The 22,216-nt window shown below is 40.7% G+C and overlaps 2 protein-coding genes and 1 pseudogene across 2 annotated transcripts; 2 read left to right on the forward strand and 1 right to left on the reverse strand.

Annotated features, from left to right (window-relative positions):
* Window positions 1-3,573: 3,573 nt before the first annotated feature.
* LOC133888011 (lectin-like) lies at window positions 3,574-4,728 on the forward strand. The gene is made up of 3 exons (XM_062328131.1): window positions 3,574-3,821; window positions 3,912-4,030; window positions 4,188-4,728. Exons 1-3 carry the CDS (start codon window positions 3,633-3,635, stop codon window positions 4,555-4,557), a joined length of 678 nt encoding a protein of 225 aa, XP_062184115.1. The 5' UTR covers window positions 3,574-3,632; the 3' UTR covers window positions 4,558-4,728.
* Window positions 4,729-15,151: 10,423 nt separating this feature from the next.
* Window positions 15,152-16,456, forward strand: LOC133888088 (lectin-like; annotated as a pseudogene).
* A 2,767-nt stretch (window positions 16,457-19,223) lies between these two features.
* Window positions 19,224-22,067, reverse strand: LOC133888251 (serine carboxypeptidase II-1). Its single transcript, XM_062328457.1, has 9 exons — window positions 21,579-22,067; window positions 21,383-21,478; window positions 21,183-21,275; window positions 20,985-21,070; window positions 20,630-20,893; window positions 20,290-20,417; window positions 20,087-20,182; window positions 19,807-19,912; window positions 19,224-19,679 (listed from the first exon to the last, which is right to left on the reverse strand). Exons 1-9 carry the CDS (start codon window positions 21,943-21,945, stop codon window positions 19,515-19,517), a joined length of 1,401 nt encoding a protein of 466 aa, XP_062184441.1. The 5' UTR covers window positions 21,946-22,067; the 3' UTR covers window positions 19,224-19,514.
* Window positions 22,068-22,216: the final 149 nt, after the last annotated feature.

A 22,216-nucleotide genomic window follows, 5' to 3' on the forward strand; every position in this document is an offset into this window, starting at 1 on the left:
TTTGAGAGTGAGGGAGAACAGATAGAGAGATGAGAGAGGGAAATTGTATGTTAAATCCAATTTAATGTAATTGGACCGAAAAGGATTTGTAATAATTCAAATTGAATAATTTTGCATCTAAATTGAGTTGGGGTGATTCAAAATGAGTTTGAATTGAAAAAATGGATTCATGATAATTCAAATGAATGACTTGAATTCGAAATGGGATGTATGATGATTCAAATAAAGTATTTGAATTTGAAACTAGGTTTCCAATTAAATAACTTGAATTGAATTTGATTGGCATAATTCAAATTGGATTTTGAATTAGGAATTGACATGACTTTGGAACAACGATTCGAATATGAGATTCGAACTTGAACTTGATTCGAATCGATTTGAATTGAATCACGGGGCGATTGAACTGGAAATCATTTTAATACATTTTGAATTATTCAAATTTTAAGACGAATTCAGTGACAATTTGAATGAGAATGATTCGAAAATAATATTTGAAGTTGGATTTAAAATTGGGTTTGGTATTAATTCAAATAAGGATATTTGAATTAGGAAAAGGATTTGAACTTAAGCCTCAGGATTTGAGAGAGGATGAATTCAAAAGATTTGAATTTAAACGGGTTTTAGCTGAATTGAAACAAGATTGAGATTCAAATTTGAGAGACATTCAAATTTGAGTCGATCCATTAATTTGGGGATAATTCAAATTAAATAACTTGAGTTATGGATTTGAGTTGGATTGGAAGATCGATTTACACGGGCTGATTTGGATTAGGAAAAAAAAATTAAAAACGGATTTAAATTTGAGATATATTCAAATTTGAATCGCCACACAAAGAAAAAAGATTTCGAGGAACCAAAATGCACTTACTCAATTTAATGCCGGAATTTAATTTAGAAATTGACTTTGGTGAATTTTGAAATATTTAGCCAAAATAATATATTTGAATATATACATACGAGTATATATACATCAAATATATATTCTTGATTCTATGTTTGTTTAATAATAGAAATTTTTTAAACAAGTGTGAATTTTGAATATTTTTTAAATGCTAAAACTTAGGATGTTACAACACCGACGACAAAGGTTGGGGTGATGTTCCTGTGGATAGGCTCAAGTTCGTCCATCATGCAAGTGTGATTCACCATAATCGACTCCTCTCAATACTCAACCCACTTCTCCTTGAAAATGTGAACCCACCACGGACAAACCTTCTTCATGCACTTGATATCATATTCATTGTTATTTAACTTAATAACATAAAACTGTCATCGAAGCATCCTTTATGGCCTGACTGGTAGGATATCTAGCACCCTGGGTCACCTTATTTTGCGTACACTCCCAGGCCACTTGATTCCCCTCATTCACCATAAGGTTGTTGAAGTTGGGATTGTTCTAGTCTGTGAAAGCCGGAGCATCATCCTTATCATTCGACATGTCATACTTAGGGGATTCGTCAACCTCAAGATCATCCCGCTCTATCTGTTTAATTAGAAAAGGGATTCATTCCCCCTTGTCTGCCTCACTGGTCAGTTTGATCGGATAATCCGATGAATGTGCACCATCGGAATCATAATACTCTTTATCATCACCCTCCTCCTCTGCGTACCCCCACCCTGCATCTCCCCAACTACATCCTTATTCTTTCATTGCACAAGTAACATAGGAGAGCAACCTCTGTGTGTAACATCATGCACATACCTCGTCCATAATTTTTCTTCCCTGAGTGGGTATACCTCCCAGTACACAACATCTCTCGGACGGTTGAGCACAATAGTAATGGTCATCTCTTGAACCTCGGGGTCTATTTTAAAACCCAACATCAACCATGTATATAAGTATCCGACACTTTTGTGCATAGGTCTGGATATACCCTTATCCATTGACTAAAATGGACAATACTGCCCCTTTTAGACCATACAATATTTTACTGTCACCATAAAAAATCATAAACTGCCACTGACCCGACATAACTGGCAACTATCGATAAAAACCAAATATTTTTATGATAGCACAGAAATAATTATGTAAAATAACATCTACAATAGCCCACTATACCGCAATAGAATATTAACGAGTCGCTACATCAAACACTTTCAAATCCTACATCTACTATCTCACTTATGCCTATCTATGTCTAAATCCTACATCTAATATTTAATATATGTCTAAATACTATATTTAATTACTAAAATATACTTACAAACATGATCTAATCGCTAAACTATGTCTAACCCTAATTCTAAACCTAGATCTATATTCTAACCTACATCTAGTGGCTATCCTACTGGATTTGTAAAAAATCATAGATCTAATCTCTAACCTATATCAAAACCTAGCACTAGTGACTATCCTACCGCGTTTGTAAAAAAAAATTAGAGAAAAAACATACCTCTTTACTCTGGTAGGGCTTCACCGCAAATTTTTTCCCCTCCTCCCATCTTCTCCTCTCCCTCTCCTCCATCTCTCTCAACTAAGTTGGAAGCAAATAGGGGTGCTGACGTCTGCACAGTCGCGTTGCAAAATTATATACCAAAAGATCACGTCCACTAAACGGATAAGATCTTTTGAATAGGCTCGCGGACATCACAGACATCGTAGCGATGAAGAATTCACCATTCAATAAGTGAGATCAAATTCTCACCTATTAAATAAGCGAGACCTTGAGGACCGCCATGCACCACAAGATCACACCGAATGAATAGGCGTCGTTAGCTATCTCTACTATTTTTTCAAATGGCATGTAGTCTTGCATATAGTAAAAAGGACGAGGCCGAAGCCATTTCCATATTTCCTATATGGCCCAAAACAAATAGAGCACATGGCGGCCCAATATAGGGTGAGGAAGTTCGGATTAAATTTGAAACTTCAAGCTCATTTTCTCTACCAAACTGTGTGTCTATCCGCTCAGTGGGCCGATTGGCCGGGAACTTTCGACGCTCGACAAATAGGACCTCCGGCAGGTTGACGCTAACCGGACAGAACTCGATTCATCGTTTGAATCAGACCTTGAGCACCTCGCAGTAAGTCTTCCTTGCTTAAGTCCTTCAGCAAATCTGCTGAAAATTGTAATGAAGAACAAATATGAAACACAATTTCACTTGGATCACGAATTAATTTCTTATAGAAACAAGCTTTCTTTCTGGTTTTCCATATAGCCCAACAAATAGCTGTCAGTCCAATAACATGAAAAGATTGACCATGTGGGAGGTGAGTTTGGATCCACCCATAAAACTGATGCCTAGAATTTGGAATAGGGTCTGCTCCAATGCACAAAGCAACTATCCCTCATAGGGCATAAGAAAAACAGATGCTGGTAAGTTTTGGCGTGAGTACAAAACTCATCATCTCGAATCAGATTCCACGCTCCAACTTGGAGGAAAAGAGCAGGCTTTATATCATCTCGTTTGCTGACATTGATCGATGTTCTGTTCAGCTCGCAGGCCGTCCACGGCGCCAAAAGTCAAGATATTATATTCTCTCTTCATTTCATCATCAGGAATCGTAAAGCATTGCCTCACAATAGCTGTTCAGATGCTCTAACCTCCTAACTCCTCTACACTTATATATATCGCAATCGTCTGCTGAACTTTCATTGCACTGCAGGAGGATTTCAGATAGACGGCAGACAATGGGGATATCGCCGTCGCAGCACGAGGAGTCTTCTGGCAGTGTTGCCTCTGGAAACAACCAGGCCCAGTCAAACAGAGCGCCGACTCCTCACATGTTCCATGAGATCGTTGCCCAGGAGAAGAACGCCACAGCAGATGAACTGGAGGATCAGATGTACACAGGGATCTACTTGGCTGGGATAACAAAGGTAAATATATATGAGCCATGAACACACTGGAAATTTTTTTATTGTTTGTTATAGAATTTCTACTTCAGTGTGATGTCACAATTGATGCAGAAGTACTGGGTGCATGAGAAAACCAGGTGCAACTGCTTCATGCTGTTCCCTAGAGGATTGTCCATCACTTGGAGCGAAGACACCAGATACTGGACCTGGCACCCCCTGAAAGAAGCAAGGTAGTGCTTGCTACAAGTAACTATCTTGACATGGCTATGTTTACATGAGCTATCTCCATGGTTCTTTCTGTCAGGAAATTAAACATGCTCAACTCAACTCTTTATGGTACAGTGACTGACTCTTGTGTTCTGTTCTAAACCTGACACGTCAAACCAGCGATGCTGAAATCGAGGCGGCGTGCCTGCAGAATGTCTGCTGGCTGGAGATCCATGGGAAGCTAGAACTGTCCCATCTTACACCAGGAGTCACCTATGAGGTTTTCTTTGAAGCGATGCTTACCGAGCCAGCATACGGGTGGTCAGTCCCGGTGAACCTCCGACTCAAGTTCCCCGACGGAAAAGTTCAGGAGCGGAAGGAGAAGCTGCAGGAGAAGCCCAGTGGCGAGTGGCTGGAGCTCAAGGTTGGGGAGTTCAAAGCACAGCAGGGGCAGAAGGGGGAGATGGAGATCTCCATGTTTGAGTATGATGGTGGGCAGTGGAAGAGGGGGCTCCTCATCAAGGGTATCAAGATTATCCCAAAGGAGTGATTTGCATTTGTCTGAGGACGATCATTAGCTTCTACCTGTCGAGTGTGCTAAGATCAATGCGATACACGGAATAATGTGTGTTACTACATATTTCAAGAGTTTGTAGTTTGCACTAAAAAAATCCATGTACCTCCCTTTGTTCATATGGCTACATGTCTTACTGCAATCTCATTTATTCAGTGCCGCCACCATTTCTAAAACCATACAGGTTGCACTGAGCTAAAGCATGCTGGTTGGCATGTTTGTTAGCTATGGTGGTGAGAGCGTCAAAGATGGCCAGGACTCAAACATGGAGATCTCCATCTCTCCCTTCTGCCCCACCTGCCCAGCCTCCCTTGAGCTCCAGCCACCGGCCCCTGGGCTTCTCCTGCAGCTTCTCAACTCCTGATCAAACACGGAAAATCAAAGGGCAGGAAAATCAACTTAGAGGGGAAAAAGCCCAAACAAGTAGGCATGTATTACAACAAATTAGGGCTAACAAAGCAAAGCTAATAATCAGTTGAGTTGTGCCCAAAGAAAAATTTTGAACATCATTTGAATAAAAAAATAAGAAACCAAGTTAAAATATATTTTGGTTTATTTGTGATGAGTGATTGATATTGATATTTATTTGATTTGATGATCTTCGGTTTTGCATGAGCTTTGATGTGATTTGAATTGATTTAGGATTTTATTTGAATATATTGATTATAGACTAATTGTAACTGGAGTTGGAGATATATGTTTGCTTGTCTTATGGTGTGTAGGTGATGGATGTAACTTGGTGGTCGACGACGGGATGATCAGGGTCAAGCGGACTGCTTAGTGCCGGACGATCAAGGAGGTCGGACGGAGTCAAGGGTAATTCTAATTGAACACATGGAGGTTAAGCAAAGCATGGAAAGCGGATAGAGACAATGTGTTGACAAAGTCAATGGAAGGGGATGCCGGTGTAAGTGACAAAGCGGTCCGAGGGATCGGGAGCGGGAGAGACTTGCCGGCGGTTAGAATCGTATGACGGAGTACACGTGTCAACATCGAAGCGCTTGCTTAAGGTGTAAGCAAGACGGCGAGTCACGCTTTGAGAAGCGTGCAGACGGTTTCGCTGTTTAGTCTCAAAACCGTGGAAGGACTGTAGAAGTACGTGACAGATCGCGAAGTTTGTGCCAAGGCGAAGCTAAGTCGTAAAGGCACCGTAGCCATCTGATGAATAGAGAAGAAAATGAACCAAAATACTCTCGATGGTAGATAAGAGTATACTACAAGAAAGAGGTATTTTGAGAAAAAGTTAGGAAACTTAGGATCAAGTTTTCCAAGTCTATAAATAGAGGGGTAAGGCTATGAGAGAGTTTGAACTAGCCACTTGACCCTCTTGTGCCACCCATTTGAGAGCTTAGAGCTATAATTTTAGAGGAGAGAAGGATGAGTACTCAGCCTATATAATAGATGATAGCTTTGAAAGATAAATCTTTGTAATCTTTCTAAAATAGGGCTGACCTCTTTGAGTAATGAAGTTTACGTTTTTTCATATATTTGAATTCCCCTCTTCTAGTTTCTCTCTATTATTTGCCTTGCAAGTTTGCAAGTTTTTCGGTTTCCGGTTTTGATTTTCATTTTGATTTTTGGCTGAAATTTTAGCACATTGTGAGGTCATTCTTCTTGTTGCTAAAGGCATAAAATTCACATACGCACGCTTATGTGATAGGGTCTTAAATTTTCTTGTCTTTAGATAATCAACTTGGAGAGTGTTGTTGCTCGGTGTTCATTTTTTCTTATTTTTTTGCAAGTTGTGGAGTCGTGTTGCCTCGATTTTCTCTTGTTAAAATTTCTTTCTATTTTTGTTTCCGTTTGAGTTTTAAGATATGTTAGGTGATCTAAATAGGAGAAGATCATTGATTTAAAAAAATTATTGAGACGTCTATTCATTCCCTCTAATCATCAATCACGTTCTTAAAAAAATAAAGGTAAAATAGAAAAATAGAACACGCAAGTACAACCATAGCCTAGTTTCTTGCTAGCCTTCTGTTTCCAGTGCATGCAGACATCGTCCGCTTCTTAGCCTTCACGATGTTGCTGCCACTCGTGGCGCCGTCGCCCTGTGCCCGGTCTCCCGAACCGCCAGCCATGGCCCTACCCAGCCTTCCACGCCGCCACCAGCGCCACGGCCGCAGCCCGCCCGACCTCCGTTGGATGTTTTTGCCCCACTCCCTGTTGAGGTCAGGGCCTACGTGCTCGAGGAATGCGCACGAGAGAGAAGAACGATACGAATACTATAACAAACCGTCAAGTTTGTTTCATTGTTGACTTAGCTCGTCTCATTTTTTTTCCTTTGTGATGTTTACCTAATTTTGCACGCTTTCAGTCTCTCCGAACCTTGTTGCTGATTGCGAACATGTCACCGGCCCAGCCCTCATCACAATAGCTAGCGTACAGCATCGGTGCAGCAGGAGCATCGTATCCCATTCCCAGCTATCCGTAACTAAAAGGTAGATTCTTCTAAAAAGAAATGGCTTCCTCTGTGTCTTGCACAAAACTCATTGTCTCGAATCAGACTCCACGCTCCAACTTGGAGGAAAAGACTCGGTGTTACATTTTAAGGGACACCGAAGGCACAAATTTACGTGAAGAACCCTCCAATACGGAGGAAAAATCATGGGAGATAATCTTAACTATTTGGTACATATTTACGTATACATGGGTGCTCTATATTTATAGGCGTTATTTTGGACTTGTATCCAACTATGACTAGAATTTATCTGATTTAAGGTATTATCTCTAACAAACCTCCTGTTGACTTTAAATCCCTGTAAATCTACACTTGAAGAAATTGTCACCGGAACCCTAAAAGGCTGCTAAGCACCACGAATACCTAGTAAGTCCAGTCAATGCTTTAACTTAGTATTAGAGAGTGACATGATAATCATGAATGTAGGATTTTCTTCGGTTTGTATCTTCTAGACAATAACTTGTCCTTGAGCAACAATATCACGAATGAAGTGGTACATGATATTAATGTGCTTGGTCTTGACGTGGAACATATCGTTCTTGATCAAACAAATAGCACTCTAGCTATCAAAATAAATAATATTAACATCCTACGGAATACCCAGTTCACAAATGAGACCTCTCAACCAAATAGCTTCCTTGACACCTTCAATATCTTAAATATATTTTGCTTTCAGCAGTAGAAAGAGCAGTAACAGACTAAAGTGAAGCTTTCCAATAGACGACTAAACCACACAGAGAGAAAATGTAACCAGAAATGACCTTTTATATATCAAGATCACCAGCATAATCAAAATCAACAAACTCAATAATATTTTTTGTCTTCACCTTATTCTTATCAAATACCAAGCCAAAATAAGAAGTACATTTCAAATAACGAAGAATTCACTTAACAATATTCCAATGTTCTTTGTCAGGATTATGCATAAATCTGCTAGCCACACTAACTGTATAAGCTAAATCTGGTCGAGTGCAAATCATAGCATACATGAGATTTACAACAGCACTGTCGTAAGGAACATGTGACATATAGTCTTTGTCTTCTTCATAATTAGGAGATTGACTTGAAGATAACTTAAAATATGAAGCAAAAGGTGTAGAAATAGGTTTGCAATTACCGAGATTAAATCTGCTAAGTATCTTTTCAATGTAACTTTTCTGAGATAGAAATAATTTACCAGTCTTATGGTCATGCTGAATTTCTATGCCAAGAATTTTCTTTGTAGGACCATGATCTTTTATTTCAAATTCATGACTAAATTGAGCCTTCAACTAATCAATCAATGACTTGTCATGAGAAGCAATAGGCATATCATCAACATTGAGCAGCAAATAAACAAAAGATTCATTGGGAAATTGTTTTAAGTAAACATAATTATCATAATTGATGCGAGAATATTGTTATACAATCATAAAAGAATAAAACCTTTTATACCACTGCCTATGAGCTTGTTTAAGACCCTAAAAAAGATTTCTTCAAGTGACAAAATAAATGCTCTTTTTCAGAGCAGCAAAACCCTCAGGTTGTGTCATATAAATTTCTTGTCTAAATCTCCATGTAAGAAAGCAGTTTTAACATCAAATTGCTCTAATTCCAAATCAAATAAAGCAACAAAAGCAAACATCGCCTGAATAAAAGAGTGACTTACAACAGGAGAGAAAACTTCATTGAAGTCAATACCTTCCATTTGGTCAAAACCTTTTACCACTAACCATGGCTTTCCATCTTACAGGTTCAATTCTAGAAATGTCTTCTTCTTATAAATCCAATTGCACTTTAAAGGTTTCTTACCTTTTGGAAGCTCTGCTAAATCCCATGTATGATTTTTATGAAGACTCTCAATTTCTTCATTCATAGCTGTCAACCACTTAGAAGAATTTTCATATGAGATTGCTTCAGAATAAGAAGAAGGTTAAACAATATCACAAATATCTTGTGCAACAAGAAGAGCATAGCAAGTCATATCATCAATCAAATGATATCTAGCAGGCAATCAAATATCCCTTCATTCTCTATCTCGAGCAATGCAATGATCAATATTATCAAAAGGTTATGAATCAGAAATTGGTTATGGAGTAGGAGTAACGGAAGAATCATTAGAGCATCTCCAACTGACTCCTTAAATCTCACTCCCTATATCTCCATATAGGGAGTCTCTCTAAAAGATTTCCTCTCTATTTCTGTATGTGCTCCTACCGACTCTCTAAAATTCATTCACCTATATTTTATTAATATCCTATAACTAAAAAACATTTAAAACTGATTTATTTGCAATAGCTATATTTTCAATGGCTATATTTGCAACGGCTATATTTTTCATGTCTATATATACAAGACCATTTGCCTAGTTGTTTCTCCAAGCCATTCGCCTTGTTGTTTCTCCTCTAGCACAGCGAAATGAGTCATCGATCTCTGTTGGATTCATCATTGCCATCATCCTCGGATGATGACAAACTAATTCTAGCAGCACTACACCCAGCACACAATCAATATGAGCTAATAAATGCTCCACGACATGACGGTTCTGTACTTAGACACACTAAACACTAAAATTCCCCATGTAACTTATGGTTGTCAATAATTTTAGAAATTAGTACATTAGTTTAGATGAATATTCATGAATATTACCTGATTTTTGGGAATTAAATTTATGCCCTAAAAATTCAAGAAAAGTACAAAAATAGTCAAATTTGGGGAATTTTCATTTAAATTTGTAAGAGATTTTAGTTGAAACCAGTTAAAATGGGTTCTCTGTTATTTATTCTATGAGCACAAAAATCGATGTGATTTTAGGACCTCCAAAAGTTTACCTATGGAGATTATAAAAAAGGGGAGAAGGAGTGAAGTTTTGAAGCATTTGGCTAAATTGATGTCTTCTCTCGTCTCGTCTCTCTTCTCTCACCGACGTTCCACCTGTTAGGCACAAAACAACAACAACAACAACAGAAGCTCAAGCACAAGCATCATCCGCATCATAGATCCCTGCTCTCTCTCTCTCTCTCTCTCTCTCTCTCTCTCTCTCTCTCTCTCTCTCTCTCTCTCTCTCTCTCCAGCTCTTGGACTCCCTCGTTCTTAGAGACAGGGCTGCAGACATGGCTCGACGACCTCCGCCTCCCGTGGCTCGACAACCTTGGCCTCTCGTGGCCCGATGACCTCGGCCTCTTGTGGCTCGACCACCCCAGCCTCCCGCGGCCCTCTCATGCCCCCTCTCTCTCAGATCCATCACCAACGCTCGATTCGAAGAGGAATGGGTGGGCCCGAGCTCCATCCCCTGTCAACGCTCGAGCTTGTCAAAGAGGAAGAGGTCGAGCGGGAGAGAAGTACCATCTCAGAGTCGTCGTCCTATTCCCGTGCTGCTCCTCCTATTCCCGTGCTGCTCCTGGCCTCCCACGCTGCCCCAACCTCCTCCCGTGCCCAATAGCAAGCGGGTGAGGCTCGCTAGATGTTGCAAGCGAGGGGGAGGAAGTATCGAGCCACCAAATTTGGCCAGCGGGATAGGTGAAAGTGCATCTAACCCCTAAGTGGTAATTAATGATAATACATATAGACAAACAATTGTATTGAGAATTGTTAATAAGTTGATCCATAGGAGATGTATAAGTGATAAAGTATGGATTCGTTGAAAAATGCCATGAGATTAAATAAATGCATCGAAGTAATTGATCTCTAGATAATACTCATGAGATAAAGGAGAAGCTCAAAAAAATTGACAAGAAGCATGAAGATAAAGTCACTTGTGGAGATTAAGTGACTAAAGATATAAGATTATCAATATGGATCATTCGGTGGTGAAGGGCAAGCAAAGGGCTTGGCGTCGAACGACCAAAGAGGTGGTGAAGGGCGAGTGAAGGCTTTACACCAATGGACCGTGCGAGACCATGGGAAGCTATGGGTGATTTGCATCGATCACATGAAGAATCAAGAAGAGATGGAGTGAAGATTATATGAAAGTTGGCAATCCTCAAGGGTTGAAAGAAATAAGTAGTACCAGAAGGTATTTAAATGCTCAAATTGGTTCAAACTAGTTTTATATTTGAATTTGAGTATAGATATGCCGCACTATTAAGAGAGATGCAACGTATAACATTTTGACGTGTATCAGTGCTAAAGAGTATCTAACCAACCTAAAAGTGAGAGACACAAAACACCAATGAACACCGGGAAACTCTAGTGTGCTAACTGTACCTGGATGTTCCAGGATGATCCAAAAGTTTCAGATAGCTTGAACCTCTGGATTTTCTCCAAAATAGGGCTCTTGGGTGAAAGTTCTTTTTAGACCATGAAGTTCCGGATTGGGTCCGAAATCTTCGAAATCTGGACATGATATTTGGAAGGTCCGGATAGTTTTCGGTTGAGGTCCTCGGGTTGAACTAAGTTTTGGATCCGAAAGTTCCGGGTGAATCCGGAACCTCCTGATTCTGTTAAATCATCGAGGTTTTGAGTGAAGCTAACTCAGGGTAATCCGGAAGTTTCAGATGAATCCGGATATTCCGGATTGAGTCAGAATGCTCTCTAACGGCTTGTTATTGGGGGTCTGGTATAAATACCCTCTCACCCCCTTCTTTCAGTGCTGCTGGTGCCTCCACGAAAATACTCAAAGCCAAAGCCACTGGAGCTCTCCCCTCTCCAATTTAGTGTGAGATTTGAGAAGAAAAATGAGTTGGATTAAGAGATTGAAAGATTGAGTGCAAGTGAGCTAAACTCTATTTTTGAGTACTCGAGTTCATTGTCAAGAAGTTTCTTAAAGCATTTGTTACTATTAGGGATTGAATCCCCTAGACAGCTAGGTGTCACCAGCAAGCACCCAAGGTTGTAGCGTGTTGCAGGAAGTTTGTAAAAGCTTCTATTTTGCCCCCGTAAGGAAAGAAAACAAGAGTGAAAGCCCAAGCTCAAGCGTGACCGAGCTTAGTGAGAAAAAGGGATAAAAGAGACCTAGCTCAAGTGTGGCCGAGCCCCTCAACGGAGACGTATGAATGTCAAATGGAGGTGTCCGTACTTCAGAAAATAAATCGCGCATCTCCTCTCTTGGTTTGATTGTTCTTGAGTTCTTGCTTTCTATTTGTGCCTATTTGCTCGATCTACTTGCTTGTATGAAATTGACTATAGGTGCTTCATGGATTTGCTTGGAATCATCATTTGGAATACATGACTTCATTTGGTTTGAGCTAAAACTCATTAGGCGTAGCTAGATCTCTTTTTGCTTTGTATAGTCGAAAGTTCTGAGTTGAGCCTGGAAGTTTCAGATTGAACCCAAAAGTTTAGGATTCTGTATAATCCCCTGCAAAGTTTGAAATTCCAAATAAGGCCGGAAGTTCCGGATTGAACCTAGAAGTTCTGCATTCTGTATAATCCATTGCGAAGTTTTAATTTTATAGGAACGCCTATTCACCCCTCTATAGGTGACATCAGTGTCATTTTAATTGGTATCAGAGACAAGTCTCTCTTTAGGGCTTTACCACCTAGATAGTACAGATATCGACTAGTAGATTAGTGCACATAGAACCATTCCTATTAGATGGCTAAAATTATTTTGAGTGAAGTACTCACATGCTTACTATCTTTAGGACTTTGAGTCCTCAAATAGAGTGAGTTATAGATATGAGCATTTCTCCTCCTAGTGATAAACTCATATCATTTGATGAGGAAGAGAAATGCATACATCTCAACGCTCAAGCTACTAATGCTTTGAGTGAAGATGTATTCGACACGATCATGTCATTTGAAGATGCTCATCTCATTTGAACAACACTTAAAGAAAGATATAATAAGCCTAAATGGGATGAGGAGGTTCTTCTTCCGGAGATATCATTTGGAGTGTGCTCTACCTCATCATTACACCATGAAGAGCACCAAATGACTTTCTCTTTTGTCCGAGAGGATGTCACTTTGTCATCCACCTCACCAATTAACAAATCCAAGCAAGGTAATGAAATGGTGAGTGGGATTAGTAAGTGTCCAATTCTCTATTTGGATTTTAACAACACTTGCAATGAAATTTCTATATCTACTAGTGTTGTTAACCCTTGTATATTATCAAGTGCAAAATTTCCTATATATCATGATGATATGGCTAATTGTCCTCATAGTAATGTATCGATTTCCTTTAGTGTTTGTGAGACTAATATTTTGAAGGAAATAGAAGCCTATTTGAGACAAAACTTAGGTGGAAAAGCCTCAAGAAAAATCAAGAAAATATGTCCACATAAGAGAAGATCAAGAACAAACAAGATATGCTATACATGTTGCCAATATGGACATTATAGCATCTTTTGTCCTCAACTTAGAAGTGAAGCATCCACTTCTTCAAGATACTCATCCCCTCACACCAATGCTCATATATGCCTTATGGTAAAAGGTAAAAAGAAAGTGGTAAGTGAGGTTAATAATGTTAATGGGTAGTGATAGTGATAAGCTCGGGTTTGATCTTTTGAGCAAAAATGATATGACTAAAATGATCAAACTTATACGCATAATAGAAGACCAAGAGGAAAACCTCGAGAGGTAAGAGGAATTTCTCATTAAGAAAATAGAAGAACTTAAGGTCTTAAATAAGAAATATGAAAAACTCAAAGAATCACATAATTCTTTATCTAATCTTTACGTGGATATTAAATTTAAGCATATTTATTTAATTCGTAAATTAGATGTTATACCTCTAGTGGATTTAGAAATGTCATGTTCAAATTGCAATACTTTATCTAAGGACAAATCCACTATTTCTACTATTGATAATGCTTGTGCTTCTAAATCTATTTCTTGTGTAGCATCTTAGAGAAAGAAAATGTTAAGCTAAAGGTTCAACTTGAAAAACTTACTAGCAAGTATGTGGGACTACAAGAAGATTATAATGAACTTTCACATACTCATAAAAATCTTATAGCTTATCATACTATGCTAGAGATAGCTCACGAGGTAATTCTCACAAAGGTAAAGTCATATGAACCTCGTATGGATATTAGCACATTTTCTTTTCCTAATATAGATTTGACATGTGCTAGTCCTAGCACTTAATTTAATACAAAGTCTATATCCAATGATGAAATGCCTATTATTCCTTGTTGATTTAACAATATTGTCTCCTCTAGTTCTATTTGTGAAACTAACCTTGTAGAGTAAATTAAGGAGCTCAATGATCAAGTTAATTCTTTGAAGAAAGATTTTACTATATACTTCAAAGGGAAGACCACTCTAGATGAGATGCTTAAAGATCGAAGGTATCCAAAAGATAAAAGTAGATTTGGATTTAATTCCAACAAGAAGAACAAGTCCAACAATGCCAAGAAGAATGTCAAGATCAAGAGAAAATCACCGCACTCATCACTTGCTTCAAGTGTAAGAAAGATGGTCATCATGTTCGGGATTGCCCTTTGAAGAAAGAGAAGAGAGTATTGATCAAGGAACAATAAGACAAGAGGTCTATGAAGGAAGAAGCTCCTTCATCATCAAGAGATCAAGAAAGTTCTCATCATGATGACAAACACCAAAAGAAGATGCCCCAAGCTAAGTCAAGATTACATATGACAAGGAGTAAAACAAAATGTCATCAAGGTGAGAAGCTTGGCGATGGGAGTTCGGTAGACGGGAGCACGGTCCGGTAAAGACTGAGCGCGCGGCGGAACGTAGGCGCCAACAAGCGTGCGGTCGATGAACCTGACGAGAAGACTGGCGAAGAAGGCGATGAACAAAATATTGTCTCGAGTAGAATTAAAATTTTACGAATTTCGGTAACTTCAAAGAAAATAAAATATTTAATTTTAAAATTTTCTTTTACTAACACGAGGCTCGTGAAAAAAAAACTGAAATTTTGGTTATCTTTTGGTAGTGAACGAAAAAATTTGTACAACCAAATTAAAATCCCTGGTCTTGAGCACTGTAGGTTGAACAGTACCTAAAAGATGAACAGTCTTCTGACGCGAAAACTGATTAGATTTTAATGGACACGGCAGCACATATTTACGTGAAAAACCCTCTAATATAGAGAAAAAATCACACTAGATAATCTTAACTATTTGGTACAGATTTATATGTATAGAAATGACATATTTATAGACATCTTTTGAACTTATATCCATCTAGGACTAGGATTTATTTGATTTGAGGTATTCTCTAACGGCAGGCTTATACCATCTTCTGGACAGCTCGCAGGCCGTCCACGGCACCAAAAATCAAGAGATTATATTCTCTCTTCATTTCATTGCCACGAATCTGGAATCGTGTAAAGCAATGCCTCACAATAGCTGTTCAGCTGCTCTAACCTCCTAGCTCCTCTACACCTATGTAAATCGCAATTGTCTGCTGAACTTTCATTGCACTGCAGGAGGATTTCAGATAGACGACAGACAATGGGGGTATCGCCGTCGAAGCACAAGAAGCCAGTGGTGCCGAGCAGTGCTACCTCTGGAAACAACCAGGTCCGGTCAAAGAGAGCACCGACTCCTCACATGTTCCATGAGATCGTTGCCCAGGAGAAGACCGCCACAGTAGATGAACTGGAGGATCAGGTGTACACAGGGATCTACTTGGCTAGGAAAGCAAAGGTAAATATGAGCCATGAACACACTGGAATCTTTGATTTTTTGCTACAGAATTGTTACTGAAGTGTTATGTCACAATTGATGCAGAAGTACTAGGTGCATGAGAAAACCAGGTGCAACTGCTTCATTCTGTTCCCTAGAGGATTGTCCATCACTTGGAGCGAAGACCCCAGATACTGGAAGTGGCACACCCTGGAAGAAGCAAGGTAGTGCTTGCTACATGTAACTATCTTGACATGGCTATGTTTACATGAGCTATCTCCATGGTTCTTCCTCTCAGGAATTAAACATGCTCAACTCAACTCTTGTGTTCTGTCCTAAACCTGGCATGTCAAACCAGCGATCCTAAAGTCGAGGCGGTGTCGCTGCTGGATGTCTGCTGGCTGGAGATCCATGGGAAGCTGGAACTATCCTATCTTACACCAGGAGTCACCTATGAGGTCGTCTTTGAAGCGATGCTTACCGAGCCAGCAAACGGGTGGTCAGTCCCGGTGAACCTCCGACTCAAGTTCCCCGACGGAACAGTTCAGGAGCGGAAGGAGAAGCTACTGGAGAAGCCCAGGGACCAGTGGCTGGAGCTCAAGGCTGGGGAGGTGAAAGCACAGCAGGGGCAGAAGGGGGAGATGGAGATCTCCATGTTTCGGTATGGTGGAGAGTGGAAGAAGGGGCTCGTCATCAAGGGCATCAAGATTATCCCAAAGGAGTGATTTGCATTTGTCTGAGGATGATCATTAGCTTCTACCTGTCCACTGTGCTAAGATCAATGCGATACACGGAATAATGCGTGTGTTACTACATATTTCAAGAGTTTGTAGTTTGCACTAAAAAAATCCATGTACCGCCCTTTGTTCATATGGCTACATGTCTTACTGCAATCTCATTTATTCAGTGCCGCCACCGTTTCTAAAACCATACAGGTTGCACTGAGCTAGAGCATGCTGGTTAGCATGTTTGTTAGTTATGGTGGTGAGAGCGTCAAAGATGGCCAGGACTCAAACATGGAGATTTCCATCTCTCCCTTCTGCCCCTGCTGTGCTTTCACCTCCTCAGCCTTGAGCTCCAGTCACTGGCCCCTGGGCGTCTCCTGCAGCTCCTGATTAAACACGGAAAATCAACTTAGAGGGGAAAACCCCTCGAACAAGTAGGCATGTATTACAATAAATTAAGGCTAACACAGCAAATAAGCTAATAATCAAAGTGTTGTGACCAAAGAAAAACCCTGATTGATTTTTTCGAAAGGTCAAAAAACCCCAATTGATCACGATATTATCATGCATAAGTATCATGAAATACTACGCAGAAGAGAAAAACCGTGTGATAACAACATGCTTAAGTATCATGAAACATCATATAGAAGAAGGCCTACAAAATAATGCTTAGAATAGGTGCCTCTGCATAACTAGCCAACAAAGGCCTCCTTTGTTGCAATGTCGAGAAGCGAATGTCCATATATACATTGAGAGAAAATTCATTTGAGTTAATCATCTAGGTGGTTTGAGCTTTTGCTTTCTGGATTGTATGTGAAAAGTTGTATGTATAGCGGTGCTCAAGATGAAAGAAATTATAAGATATGATAGTGTATTATCATTTTCACAGTTTATATATTCTTACAACCATATCATGTCTTTGTTCTTCTTTTTTTTAGTTACATAGATGACACACATAAGCATACTACCACTAGGAATGGTAATCATGCCTGTGGGTTCAGGTACCCAAGGGTACCGCGCTCGATGGAGCTAGGTACAGTTCTGTGTTTTTGCCTATGGGCACAAGGGGTTGGGTATTTGCAAAGTAGTGGGTTAGGCGTGAGTTTTGTAATATGCTCATGGGTGCCCACTTGAAGAAGGTAAGTTCATATGTATGGAAACACGATCTCAGACGACTCACCAAACTAAAGGCCGAAAGTTCTATTTTTTTTAAGAGGAGAACAAATATGTATCAATGGTTAAATCGGATACAACAATGGGCCAAAAAGATCAAAGGGGCAATAAGAACTGCTGTTAAAAAAATGGTAGACTTTGTTTTTTTTTAATCTTTAGGCTATTCACTTTTCACGTGCTCAGGATGTTCTGCAGAATTAGGGACTTTTTTCTTCTATTGGCTAATCTTATGATGAGAACTTTCTCCAAAGTCTACTAAATAACTTACAATGTTGGCCTAATGCCCAAAACAAACAACTGATATTCTGATTTGTGAATCTGTTGGTTTATTCTAGGATAAAGTATTTATGTGAGCATTGAACCAAACCTATTCTAATTTTATTGTCCAGAGTTATGATTTGTCTCTCTTAGACCATCTCCAGTAGATACTTTAAAATTTCATCCCCTATAACACTATTATAACATCCCTTATTTTTTTCATCTCCAACAACTACCCTATTTCCTACCTTCTACTACTCTTCTCCTCCCTCCGGACCCACAGTGAGCCTTTGTGAACAGTACTGCTATAATGTTGCGGCTGCTACAGTAATTCGGCAAATTTAGAGTACGAGATTCTCTCCGCAACACTGTAGTAGCACTATAGCACTGGATAGAGACCCGGCTGGAGAGAAATTTTGAGTGCTACAGTACTTTGCAAGGATACTGTAGCACTGGATAGAGGCCCTGCTGGAGATACCCTTAAGATGATCTTGGAATGAGTTTTTAGGCTGGCTGGGAAACCCAACGACACATGGGTTTCAGGTACCTGGTGTGCATAGGCACGTGCATGAAATTTTGCCCGTCAACCTTCGCGGGTGTGAGTTGAGTCGCAAAGTTCATATGGCAGGTCAGGTGCGGATTTGCTCCGCCTGTACCCGACTCAACCCATTGCCATCCCTAACCACCACGCATGTACACCCCACTCACGCACCCGCGAGTACGCCTACCTGTCTACGATGTTCTTGCGTACATGAACAGGAGTAACTGTTAGTGCAGATCCTACACACTAGTAAAGCATGTGCCTCTTTAAATAGTGAGATAACATCCATTTTCATGTGTACCTTTAAAAATAGTGAAACAAATTATTTGATATTTGGCCCAATGCACATTGTAAATTTAGATAGCCACCGTAGAAAACGACTCTGAAATGCAATAATCCAGTCAGCTAATGACGTGTGGGTCCAACAAGTAATTTTTTTGACAGAAGAGCAAAAAGAGCTAGGACCGTCTAATATACATGAAACGTGAGGGTCCAACAAGTAATTGATCCGCTTATACGTGAAACGTGAGTTATATAGGTTGAAGAAAAAAAAGGGTAAAGGCACACACTGAAACCAGCTCTTCCAAGACATGGGCACAAAGTATCAGATCGTGTAGAAGTAGTCGAGACCAAACGTTCAGGTTTCTAGGCTGCTGTGTAGAAGTCGAAGTTCCTATACATGTTGGTCTATGAATTCATCGCCTCGATGGCATGTATGACGAAGGCTCACTTGTGGCAGTTACTATTATGCCTGCTTTTGTCAACGAGTTTATCTGTCCATGTGGCTCTCTGCACATATGACATCTGAGATCTGTTCAAGGCTCAAGACCGCCACCAGCTGAAATTATATATTATCAATTAATTCAGCAGGAGCCTCGCGGAAAATGGAACAATGACCAATCTACTTGATCCTCGATTCTACCGTTATTCAGTATTCGCAGTACAGGGTTGCAGTAAATGAAACAATGTTTCAAGCAAGTATGTGCATATATAACTTCCAAACTACACTGCCATCTCAGTGGTTGCAGTTTCTGAAAGACTGGAACCCAAAGCAAGCCTCAATCAGCTTTACTTCAATGGGCATTATGTCCTGATTTCTGAAATTACCATAGTGGAACAGATAATCGAAACAATTAAGGTTGGCCAACATCGATTGGACAGGTGAAATCTGTTCATCTGAAAATGTGGCTATGAATATGAAATTCTACAGCAATATGACATAAGTGGTCTGGTCTTCTTCTTGAAGCGAGATAAAATTTCTAAAATGATTGAATGCTATCTACAGGCTTGGGCATGGGCTTATCTTTCAGGAAATGCTCGAAGAGCTTCAGGCCTTGCCGTGGACGATGGAGGGGAACCTCGTGCCCTGCTCCTCGGATCGTCACCAATGTCAAACCCTTATACACTTGACACCATCCACCAACCTAAGCAAGATCCACACCATTAGGACATGATAGGTGTAGCTGTGGAAAATAAAGAAGGCAATGTTTACCCTAAAAAAATAAAGGTAGTGAATCTGTCAGTGTTGCTGTAGTAGTGTCTCAGACTAACCTCTTCATCGTCATACCAAGGATACCAGTTTGTGAGAGTTGGTAGATAGAGCGCATCAATGGAGTATCTTGTCGCAGTGAGGGGGACAACAGAATCAGCATCTCCACTGCCAAATTGTCCAATGTAAAGGATTAAAATCCACACTGATATACCAAGTCAAATTGCTGTACCACACACATTATATGGTTATCATGGTTCATATATCTACAGAAGCAAAGTTGCCACTGTCGAAGATTTAGGATTCAGTGCAAACCATGTTCTCAACATAAATTCAACGTACCTGAAAACCCATATCCTTATGCCTGCCGTGATAAGTTCATGGTAAATAGGAAGCATGGACCTCGGTGAATCTTTCCAATGTTCAAACAATGGGTCACTGTAAATAATCAGTGGAGTTTAGTGCAGACTGTCATGAACAAGCAGCTTTACTGGCAGTTAAATGAATTAGTTGGGCCAAAATAAGATGAAACCAGTAGAACAGACCTGCAGGTTGTCCAGGCATACGGTATTCCAGTGACATTGGCATGTAAAGCTTTCTGCACCTCAGGTAAGTTATAGTACTTTGTGGAGTATTTTTCGGTGCATGGATCATATCCTCTGGGCAACCAGGGCTACATTTCAACAGATGTGTTGTTAGGAGGTACATTAACTGTTATGCTTCATAAGATATTGCACTTCCAGAAGTGTAAGAATAATACAGTAAATAGTTGCAAAAGTGGTCAAAAGAATCAAGGGAAAAACCCAATATACAGTACTACCATCAGCTATCAGCAAACCCAATATACAGTACTACCATCTAGTTTTGATAGCGAAGTAAACATACCGTTCTGCCCTTTATAAGCCTGCGCTTAAGAAATGAAGTCTTCTTACAAGTAGGCGTGTAGATGCTGTATGCATCAATCGCCCCTATCTCAGCATCAGAAATTTCATTGATCTTGTTGCATGCCTTCGATGGGTGCTCAGATGAATCAAACTCACAGGCCAATCGCAATTTCTGATAGGTTTCATCAGAGATAAGCCCATGTGTCCACCAGTACTCAAATGTGCCAATGTAGTCATGGTAATCGTCAATTACCGCATTTCCGACCTAGAGAATTGACTGAATACTAGATCATTTCTGACCAGAATGTCCAAGTTAGTTAGGAGAGCATTAAAATATGAGCTCAAGAAGTTCTGACCATGAAGCCTTTGAAGTTTAGGATTGGCTTCTCAATTCCTTTGTTGTTCCGGTAGACTAGTTGAGACAACTGAGGGACATAGTGACCTGAAAGCAGTCATTGCAACAAATTAGGCTCGAGGTATGTAAATGTGATCGTTGGGTAACACTAATTGCAGAATCTCCATCCTAGACTCGACAAATTTTGATGGCAGTTCACCTCCATAGCTCTCTCCGGTGATGTAGAAATCGCGATACTTGTACCGCGGAAACCGCTCCAACCAATTCACCAAGAAAGTGTATGAGTCATGAGCTACACAACAGCATTAGCAGGATATATCCGTAAGAGCAAGAACAACAACACAAGAATGGATGTAGTACTAGAACTAGACAAGTAGCTAAATTACTCCCGCAATTCACCTGTCTTGTTGTCACCGGCGGTGAACAGATCAGAGGTGGTGTTGGAGTAGGAGTACCCAACGCCAGCCGGCGAGTCCAAGAACAGCATGTTCGCCACTGCAACCCAACAAACCAATCCGTCCCCGTGACAAATTAGCCCCAAGTCTCTTGATCCAAAGGAGGTGAGCGTGATCAGTAAAAAGAATCAAAATTGGACCTTTGTTCCAGGGGTAGGGGTTCAAGAAGAGCGTCCTGCCGTCGGAGTTGATCCGGAAGGCGCCGAGCTCCTCGGACGCACCGTAGCCGACGGAGGAGCACCCGGGGCCGCCGTTGAGCCAGAGCACGAGCGGCGCCGACTCCGCGGGGACGGCGGCGGCCTCGATGAGCCAGTAGAAGAGAGCGCGCCCCGCGGCGGCATCGACGGTGACGTAGCCGGAGTACATGGAAAAGTTGACCGGCGGCTGGCCCGGCAGGCTGGCGATGCGGTCCGCCTCCGCCGCCGCGGTGGCGGTGGCGGTTGCGGCGCAGGTGGACAGCGCCAGGATGGCGGCCAGGAGCACGGCGGCCGCCATTGGCGCTCGCATGCTGGACTCTAGTGCGACCAAGAGTGAGCCAATGGGAGGGAATTGCAGTTGAGGAATTGGGGAAACGTGCAAGGCGTGGACTAGCTGTCTGACATTTCAACCACTAATAGGTTGGTCCTGTATCGTCAGCTACCAGCTGTTTGCCTTCTCCTCTTTTTCTCCTGCTCAACGGCAGAACAAGATCACGTGGCGCGAATATTGAGACTGATCAGACGGCTTCCAAGTTCCAACCCGTCGTCAGAATCCGGACTGGGATCCTCCGACTTCAAAG

This window comes from Phragmites australis, chromosome 1, assembly GCF_958298935.1.
Source record: "Phragmites australis chromosome 1, lpPhrAust1.1, whole genome shotgun sequence".
Lineage (NCBI taxonomy): Eukaryota > Viridiplantae > Streptophyta > Magnoliopsida > Poales > Poaceae > Phragmites > Phragmites australis.